The sequence below is a fragment of the Rhincodon typus genome, chromosome 35 (assembly GCF_021869965.1).
Source record: "Rhincodon typus isolate 14 chromosome 35, sRhiTyp1.1, whole genome shotgun sequence".
NCBI classification, from domain to species: Eukaryota; Metazoa; Chordata; class Chondrichthyes; order Orectolobiformes; family Rhincodontidae; genus Rhincodon; species Rhincodon typus.
In genome coordinates, this window is record NC_063366.1 from 24,355,975 (window position 1) to 24,366,067 (window position 10,093).

Below are 10,093 nucleotides of genomic sequence, written 5' to 3' on the forward strand. Positions count from 1 at the left end.
GGTAGGGGGTGGTATTGGGCCAGGGATTTGCAGGGGTGGGGTAATTGTGTTATGACTGTGGGGGTGTTGGGGGAGGGGCAGAATAGGAGAGGTCCATGTCTGGCAATGGTGGATATAGGGTCTTGGGGATGTGTTACTGAGGGGTGGGGGCTCACTTTAACAGTGACCTGGGAAAAACAGTGTTGGTCTCGCAGGGTAATGAAATCAGTCAGTCATTCACAGAAACCTGTAAAACCTCCTGATTTAAAACAGACGACACCGGGTAGCTGATGGTTGTGCACAAGAAGAGACCAGCCCCTTGCCATATCTCCCTCAACTGCATTCCACTGAATGATGTACACCAACATCAACAAGATTCAGAACCAATGGTTTAATTCTCTGATTAGCTCAATGCCACATTCCTAGAACAATGCAACACATGTTCCTTCCTTCCTTCCCACTTCAGATCCAATCCCACCCTCGTCCTGAATTTATCCCAACCCCTATTTACAGCTCCCCCCCCACTGCCCCGCACGTTCATCCCAATACACTAACATTCCAGTTATCAGGGAGATGAAGTATTTTAAATCTCTGAACTTGTTGACGTTGTGCGGCCGCAGATTAAGATCGGAGCCAGTCAGCAGCCAACACAAGTTGCTCGGTTCTGCACCGTCTCTACTCTGTGACGGCACCATCATCATCATCGCTCGCTCCTCAGGATGGACTGTAGCTGCCCTGCGCAGCCAGAGAGAGAGAGAGAGCTGGTCAGTCAGAAGCTGGGCTTGTGTTTCTTCACCTCGACCATGAGGTGGTGGATGTTGATAAGGTCGGAACGCACAGGGAGATTCCTGAAAGGAGGTTGGGAGAGCACCTTGTGGAATCGGTGGTAGTACTGGATCAGCTGGGTCAGAGCTCCCTGAAAGTCACAAGTTAAAACAAGTTACTTTCTGACTGATGTGACGTGTAGACTCTAGTGCACTCGACACCATTCGCTGCCTACACAGAGACACAAGTTGGATTCACACACTGGTACCTGTCTGACAAAGACATACACACACCCTCAGAGTTTCAGAGCTCAGTACCAGCACAGAGAGATATCTGAATGACCCTGTGTCTGCTGGCCGTACCCCCTCTATCCCAACACCTCTCCCCCCCCCGCCCCTGACAATACGTATGTGGGGAGTTATTCAGGGTCAGCAATCACAGGGAGGGAACGAACCCCGCAGTGTAACGCACACAGTCAGATCCTGGCTGTACCTGGATGATCCCCGTCCCATTCCTGAAGTTGGTGAAAGACCTCATGACGTCTTGACTGAGATTCTCAACCGCCTGCTTCCAGGTTCCAGCAAATCCTCGCACAAGCTGCACCACCCAGCCTGGCGCAGGAGGCGGGGGGGGGGGGGGAGAGAAGCACAAGGGTGGTGGGGGGGGGGGACGGGGGGGAGGGACGGGGGGGGGGGGGGGGGGTCGCACAGTGAGTGGGAACAGGGTGGCAGACAGAGAGAGAGAGAAAACGGAAAGCAGTGTTACTGTACAAATTAGTCACAGGCACACACACACATCTCCATGGAGAAGAGAACCTGACTGTGCTGAAAGTTACTAAAACACTCTCCTGCTTCAGTCTCTCCAGGGATATCAGATGTGCCTCTCCCTCTAACATTTCCTGAACTTTAGTGTTAAAGTTTGGAACAGGCTCCCTCTACAAGCAAGCGACGTGCTCATAAGACTGTTGGAAAATTCACCCTCATCCTCACAGCCAAGTTTAAAATTGAGAAAGCTGTCATCACTGACCTCACTAATGGGTACAATCTTTTCCTGTTAATCAATCAGAACTCTTCATTAACGATAACCCTTGTCACGCTCCCCCCGTCAAATACAAACTATCTCGGGGTCCCATCTCCCCTGGGGTAACCTGCTCCCTGCAGGATTCTCTGTACCCCACTCCTTACTCACTCTCTCTGTCCCCAGGACATCCTTATACTGGGGATGGCTAAAGGCTGGACCCCCACACAATCACAGTCCAGAACAGACCCTTCGGCCCATTGAGTCTGTGCTCACCATCTACATCAATCCCCCTTTCCCACACTAGGCCTTGAATGCTGTGATACATCAAGTTCTCATCTTTCTTAAAGGTTGTGAGGTTTCCCGCTTCAACTCCCCTCCCAGGCAAGGCATTCCCGAACCCCCACCACCCTCCTCAAATCTCCCTCTAAATCTCCTGCCTTTCACTTTAAGATCATGCCCCCCCACCTTGTTCTGGAACCTTCAAATAAGGGGAACAGCTGGTTTCTATTCACCCTGTCCACGCCCCTCAATCTCACATACCTCTATCAGGTCCCTCCAATAACACTTAGCAGCAGAATTAGGCCATTTGGCCCATCGAGACTGCTCCACCATGGCTGTTATGTTTCTCAACCCCATTCTCCTGCCTGTTCCCTGTAACCCTTGACCCCCTCAGCAATCAAGACCTTATTTCTCTGTCTTAAATACATTCAATGACATGCCCTCCACAGTCCTCTGCGACAGATTCCCCACCCTCTGGCTGAAGAAATTCTAAAGGGTTGTCCCTTCACCCTGAGGCTGTGCCCTCGGGTCCTAGTCCCTCCTACTCGTGGCAATATCATATCCACATCCGCTCTATCCAGGCCTCTCAGCGTTCTGTAGGTTTCAATCAGATCTCCCCCTTATCCTTCTAAACTCCACTGAGTACAGACCCAGAGTCCTCACCCACTCCTCATGTGACAAACCCTTCGTCCCTGGGATCATTCTTGTAAACCTCTTCCAGAACCCCCTCCAAGGCCAGCACATCCTTTCTTAGGGGCCCAAACCCCCTGAGCCTTCTCTGCTCCAAGGAAAAGAACCCGAGCTTATCCGCCCTCTCTCCGTCTCGGAAATGCTGATCGCAGACAGCGTCCTGGTGAACCCCCTCTGCCATCCTCCCTGTGACATGGAGGGCAGAACTGTGCACAAGACTCGAGTAACCAAACTCCTGTACAGCTCCAGCAACAAGCTCCCTGCTCTCAATCTATGCCACAACTCCTCTGGGTAGAAATATTCAGACACCAGCGACACTGTGCCCTTGGCGCTGTCAGCAAAAGACTCTGGGCAAACTGCCCCAGCCTCCGGGAGGCCGGTGGTTTTTCCCACACTGGTGTAGCCGCATGTATAACCCTCACCTTCCTCTGCTTTCAGTTTCTCCAGCTGGCCCTTTTCAATGAGAACCTCTGCTTCCTTCACAAACGCAATCATCCCACCAAACGGAGGCGATAGGATCTCTTCAATAAACTCCTGGAGAGGAACGGACTGAGATTAAAAAATAATAAGAATAACCTCAATCCCCAGTTTAGAAACCCAGCAGGCCGAATAGCCGCCCACAAAGCATCAGCCTCGACACTAAGCTGTTGTTGGCTCACGCTTCCCGATGTTGAATCGCACATCCCTGCATCTTACTGCTCTTCAAATCCCGAGCATTACCCACCCCCCACCCCCAGGCAGATGGCGAAGGATAAGAACTGGGAAAATCCCCGACCCACACTGACCTGTGTCCTGGCTGTGAGCAGCTGCTGGAAACTCTCCACCTCCTTACTGTCGTCTGCTGCCCGCTCCTGAAAAAGGAGATCAGTTCCCGAGATAAGAAACGGACGCAGCGGAGCCATCCGGGACAGACAGACAGAGAGAGAGAGAGAAAGAACCAGACCGGGATCTGGATCGTCAGCTTTCCCACTGAGGAGTGGGATCCTGCAGAACCCTTCCCCATGTTCCCCAGGGGTTACTGCGTATCACTGACCACCCCCCAAACCTGCCTGAAATATAAACAAGCTGACTGTGTCTCCTAGCCCACAACAACACCACCATTTCCACCCCCGCCTCAGCCTGCTGTTGGGGTGGGATGCTCACACTCTCAATGGGGCTGTGGACCCTCAGAATTTAAACTCCCTCTGTCCGTCCGCAGCATGCGCGCGCAAACACACACACACACAGCGCTTCAGTTACAGTCAGGCCTTTGACCCAGCTCTCTCAGTACCCACTGCCTCAGAACTGCAGAGAACCTGCAAACAGACGCATGTCCCACAGTTTGATCCTGGACCAGTCAGTTCTGGGATGTGATTGAGCACAGGGCCCCTTTCCACCTGTCTCTCAATTCTACCCACTCTCCTCCCCATCCCTTCCCCCCACCCCAACCCCTAGCCTCAGCTCAGCCCCACCCATCAGTGATAGGGATGGAAACGTGCCAGACTTTATCCTGGGTTTCTGACCCGCTATGCTAACCACAGAAAAATAGGAGGCCCTTTGGCCCTTCAAGCCTGCTATACCAGTCGACAATCATGGCTGACCATCTAACTCCTGTTCCCACTTTCTCCCCCATCCCGGTTGATCCCTTTAGCCCTAAGAACCACACCTACCTCCTCCTTGAACACATTCAATGTTTTGGCCTCAACCGCTTTCTGTGACAGAGAATTCCACAGGCTCCCTACTCTCTGGGTGAAGACATTTCTCCTCATCTCAGTGCTACCCTGCATCCTTAAAACCATGAGCCCCTGGTTCTGGTCTCCCTGGTCATCAGGAACGTCCTTTCTGTGTTGACCCGGTGTAGACCTTTTAGAATTTTATAAGATTCCGCCATTCATTCTTCTATAACCCGACCGAATGTAGTCCTAACCCATCCGGTCTCTCCTCCACCCGTCAGCCCTGCCATCCCAGGAGCTCCCCCACTACCCAGAGTGCAGAATAAAAACCAGAGCAGAAATCCTCACCATTAAAACACCGAGCATCATGTCATAGTTGTTGATGAGGAATATCAGCTGCTCTCGACGCGATGCAAACTCGGCTGCCATACGCAGGACAAAGTTCTCGACCTCCACCTGGATGGGAGACAGAGAGCCCTGTCACTTCAGCCAGCTTCGTGTAGTCAGCTGTACTCCCCAGACCATCACTCAGGGACAGATTATAATACACGGGTAAAGATAGGGGTGACTCACTTCAGGAAGGTAGCTCATGTCTGAATGACTGTCCAGGAGCAGACAAGAGAAAATGGGTTAAAAGTGACTGCAAGACTAAGCTTCAAAATCTGCGCCCCCACCCCCCCTCCCCACCCCACCGCATCCCAAAACCAGCCCAGCTTGTCCTCTCCTCCCTAACTTGTCCTTCCTCCCACCTACTATCCTCATCCCGCCCCCTTGACCTGTCCGTCCTCCCTGGACTGACCTATCCCCTCCCTAACTCCCCACCCACACTCACCTTTACTGGCTCCATCCCCGCCTCTTTGACCGGTCTGTTTCCTCTCCACCTATCCTCTCCTCTATCCATCTTCTATCCGCCTCCCCCTCTCTCCCTATTTATTTCAGAACCCCCAACCCCTCCCCCATTTCTGAAGGGTCTAGGCCCAAAACGTCAGCCTCTCTGCTCCTCTGATGCTGCTTGGCTCCCCTAAGGGGAAGGGATCCTTCTCAAGTTAACTTTGCTGCGACCAACCGAGGGGGGGCAGAATAACTGGAGGGAGCCAATTTACTACCTCCCCCACCACCCTGCCTCACACCCACAGTCAGCCAGGAACTTAATTCCCTTCTGGAACTGCAACAAACTGGTGCTAACAGGATACCGTGGATTGCGAGACCCCGCTTCTCTTTGCAAAGAGTCCAATAAGCAGCAATCGGCAAATAAATACAACCGCTAACGAGAGACGTGAGGTGGAAATTATTAACTTAACGTGAAGGAGTTCATCTTCAGCATTATTTCACATAGAACTGTGAACACACAGACACACACCATCTCATTCACAATCCTGCCATAAACTGCGAATGGGCAACAGTTTTCTGGTGGAAGGTGTTGCTACCCCAGACCTACAAACTGACCTGTAACTGTCCAAGCAGGCTGTGGGTCTTCTCATTGGGATGTGTTTCATTAATGCTTACGATTGCTGAAGAAAACTCGGCGTATCTTCTTGTTACCTGAAACCATCAAAATCAGGTTATTATAGTTCACTAGGGCACAGTACTCCCCCAGTCCCCAGGTGGGTGCAGTTCTCAACTTCCTCCTCCAGGACAAAGCAGTCCCCGCTCAATTGGCACCACATCCACAAACATCCCACTCCCTCCCCCACCGACGCTCAGTCGCAGCAGTGTGTACCATCTACAAGATGCACTGCAGAGATTCACCAAAGATCCTCAGGCAGCACCTTCCAAACCCACGACCCACTTCCATCCAGAAGGACAAGGGGCAGCAGGTACATGGGAACACCAGCCCCCTGCAAGTTCCCCTCTGAGCCCCTCACCGTCCCGACTTGGAAATATATCGCCATTCCCTCCGTGTCGCTGGGTCAGAATCCTGGAATTCCCTCCCTAAGGGACATTGTGGGTCAACCCACAGCACATGGGCTGCAGCGGTTCAAGAAGGCAGCTCACCCCCACCTTCTCAAGGGGGCAACTAGGGACGGGACAATATATGCTGGGTCCAGCCGGCGACACACACATCCTGGGTAAAATACAAACGGGGCTGGTGTCGAAGCTGGAATCATACTGTCCTTGGCATCTGCTGTAAAGGGCAGGCAGGGCAGAGAGTGCCATGCAACGGTCACAGACTGTCCACCAGGCAATAATGAAGAGGAAGCCTGGCATTTGTTCCCACCAGGCTCACTCACCAACTGGCTGACTGTCCAAAGAGAAGGAAGACAGGGACTGGGGAGCCTGCAGGAGGCTAGGGGGCAGGGCAGGACAGGACAGGGCTGTCAAGGAGTTCAGTGTTGTTCAGTAGCAGTCAGAAGGACCCAGGGTCAGTGGCACTACACGACCCTCCCTTCCATTTCTCTCAGCTCCCCATCTGAACGCAACAGCAAGGGCCTGAGCTCTACAGGAATGTATGAGCTGTATTGTCCAGGGTGAAGCACACCTCCATACATTGTACAAAGTCCTTTAACAGCAGGAAAATACTTAACTGCAAAAGTATCCGACACTGAACCCAATCTCCACTCAGAGAAGATATAGCTATACAAAAGCCTGGCTCGGCCATATCTGGAGTAGTGTGTCCAGTTCTGGTTGCCTCATTACAGGAAAGATGTGGAAGCATTGGAAAAGGTGCAGAGGAGATTTATCAGGATGTTGCCTCGAAAGGAGGGAAGGTCTTACGAGGAAAGGTTGAGAGCGCTAGGGCTTTTCTCTTTAGAACGACGAAGGATGAGAGGTGACTTGATAGAGGTGTACAAAATGATCAGAGGTATAGATAGAGTAGACAGCCAGAGACTTGTTCCTAGGGTGGAGGTAGCAATTACGAGGCGGCATAGTTTTAAAGTGAGTGGAGGTAGATATCGGGGAGACGTCAGAGGCAGGATCTTTACTCAGAGTGGTCGGGGCGCAGAATGCATTGCCGGAGAGGGTAGTGGAGTCGGCTTCATTAGGGGCATTTACGTGGCTATTAGAAAGGCATATGGATGATAGTATAAGGTAGGGGTGGAGGTTAGATAGACCTTAGGTTTAGGGTAAAAGTTCAGCACAGCATCATGGGCCGAAGGGCCTGTACTGTTCTATGTTCTATGCAGAGTTGAAAGGATCGGAGTGAGCTGGCTCCCCCAGAACTGCATCCTTTGTAGCTGACTGTCATAATTGCCGACAAGATAGACAATCGGAAGGTCATGGTTTTTAAACAGATGCCACACAGGAGCAGGGGCTCTGCACTCACATAGTGTGGCCGAGTATCGAGAGCTCCCAGCTTCTGGGGGTCTGTGTTGCGGATGCTCTGAATGTTCAACTCCAGGATGTATTCGAACCTGGGCCAGAGAATTTCCAGCAGGGTTTCCCAGTACCTGAGGGTGACACATGCCATTAAATCAAACAAACTGCCCTCAAAAAAATAAAGGTTACAGAATGCGGTTTTAGAACAGTGCTCGGAAGGGAGAAAAGACAGACTAGCAGCTAAACAGTGCTCCTCAGAGAGCGTGTGAAAGTTTTTTTCAGCATCAGGATGGGATGCAGGCTACCTCTAGTCCCACGAGTAGACCGTGGGTGGCTAGCACTGCTGCCTCACAGCGCCAGGGACCCAGGTTCGATTCCACCCTTGGGCGACTGCGTGGAGTTTGCACATTCTCCCCGTGTCTGTGTGGGTTTCCTCCGGGTGTTCCGGTTCCTCCCACGGTCCAAAGATGTGCAGGTTAGGGTGGATTGGCTGTGCTAAATTACTCCATGGTGCCCAGGGATGAGCAGGCTGGGTAGGTTAGCCGTAGGAAACACAGGGTTACAGGGATAGGGTAGAGCGGTGGGTCTGGGTGGGATGCTCTTCAGAGGGTCAGTGCAGACTTGAAGGGCTGAATGGCTTCTATCTGCACTGTAGGAATTCTAATGATTCTTTGAGATATGTGCCTTCACCTGCTGAGCATCTCTACTTTTAATTTCTTTCCCCAATATTCCCACACTTTGCAAACAGACAACTGTGATATTCTTTGCTATTCATGATGTACATTCCACATTAGATGAACAGTTTCCAGGCCCTTGTTGTTCTCTGGCTCTAAGTCCTTTCCCAGCAGTGACCCTGCGATGGCTATCCCTCACTGCCCAGCTTTTGAGAGTCTCGGCACATTTTCCTGAACTTTGGCACGTGCCAGTTGGAAACACTCAGTTATCGGCAGCTCTTTGTACAGACCACACTGCCTTTCTTCATTCTCTTAGAAAGATGTGGGAGTTGGTGGGGGGGGGTGGGTCACAGTAAGAGTAGCATTTATTGTCCATCTGTGACAATACTAAATCGGTTTAAGAGGTGTATTTTGTCCCGGTTTTATTTTTGAAAAGAGGTTTAAAGACAGATGTGGGGAGCTGTCTATCTGAATCCAATAAAGAGAGACCATGGGGAACATCTTTATTTAAAATGCAGCCTGGCTGAGTGGGGTCAAGCTTCCACAGAACCCAGGATTTTTCAGTTTTCAATAGCGGCTGGGTTTGGAAGCTGCAGTACATCTCTCCCTGCTCCTCTCTCACAGAGTTTTTCCCCTGGGACTAGAGATTAAAAGGTCAGACAATCTATTTTACTGAATTTGCCTTTGGCCCAGGTTGTGTTTATGGGATGTTACTATACTGGAACAGTTTCTGTTCGGTATTTAAATAATCTATTATTCTGTTTTCCCACTTGAGGTAAGTTACTCCAATTCCTTCTTTTTTTTGTTGTATTTTAACTATAGCAGATGAATAAAGTGGGTTTTACCTCAAATCTAGTAGTTTGACCAAACAAATTGCACCTGGAAAGCAACGCCTAGCACTTGCCTTCAAAATAAGAAAAAAAGTTAAGGTCTAGACTATCTTAATATACTTTGAGGGAGTTTGGTCTGGTCCAAAACAAATCCCTAATTGCCCCCTGAACAGAGTGACTCACTCGGCCATTTCAGAGGGCAGTTAGGAGTGAACCCCATTGCTGTGGGTCTGATGTCACGTGTAGTCCAGACTGGGTGAGGGTGGCAGATTTCCCCTCCCTAAAGTGCATTAGTGAACCCAATGAAATCGACGGGAGTGGTGATGGTGCCATCATTCTGTAATCCTGGGGCATGACCCGAGTTTACATTCCACTTGCTGCTGTGGTGGTGCCGGGGCGAGGGGGGGTGGGGAAGGTGGAGGGAGGGGTTTGAACTCACGGCCCCAATCCATTGGCTCAAGTCCTTCGATTTCTGAGGAAGGGCTCCGAGGGAGGGTTACTGGACCCAAAACGTTAACCCTGATTTCTCTCCACAGATGCTGCCAGACCTGCTGAGCTTTTCCGTTTTTGTCCCCAGAATCACTCGTTCAGGGACAGCCCCATTCTCCCACCGAGGTAACAGCCCTCCAGGCACAGTCGATGTTTACCTCTGTGTACAGGCCAGAGAGCACAGAGTCCTGGGTCACACAGCAGCTTCGGATAAACCTTAAAGGGATTCCCACTATTTGGGGGCAGGATGGTGTCGTACGTTCAGATACCGAGGCCCAGGCTCTGGAATTCCTCCAACCCGTCCCAGCCTTGCGTTCGGTCTTCAACGTTCACCCTAAAACTCGCCACTTTGACCATTTTTGTGTCACCTGCCCCACTACCTCCTGACTCGGCTCAGTGTCAAATTTCAATAAGTTCTTGAGGTTGGTTTCCTGTTTCGCAGACGTTTTGTTACCAT

General features: G+C 51.2%; 1 protein-coding gene across 3 annotated transcripts in view; it reads right to left on the reverse strand.

Annotated features, from left to right (window-relative positions):
- Positions 1 to 355: 355 nt before the first annotated feature.
- Positions 356 to 10,093, reverse strand: part of vps52 (VPS52 subunit of GARP complex) — a 31,046-nt gene continuing 21,308 nt past the window's right edge. For all 3 annotated transcript variants that reach the window (XM_020519752.2, XM_048616636.1, XM_048616635.1), the window contains 7 exons: positions 7,651 to 7,774; positions 5,832 to 5,927; positions 4,734 to 4,841; positions 3,519 to 3,584; positions 3,156 to 3,267; positions 1,237 to 1,355; positions 356 to 895 (listed from right to left, as the gene is read on the reverse strand). In XM_020519752.2, coding sequence (XP_020375341.2) covers positions 749 to 895; positions 1,237 to 1,355; positions 3,156 to 3,267; positions 3,519 to 3,584; positions 4,734 to 4,841; positions 5,832 to 5,927; positions 7,651 to 7,774 — 772 coding nt within the window. In that variant the 3' untranslated portion in view covers positions 356 to 748. The remainder of the gene's footprint in view (positions 896 to 1,236; positions 1,356 to 3,155; positions 3,268 to 3,518; positions 3,585 to 4,733; positions 4,842 to 5,831; positions 5,928 to 7,650; positions 7,775 to 10,093) is intronic.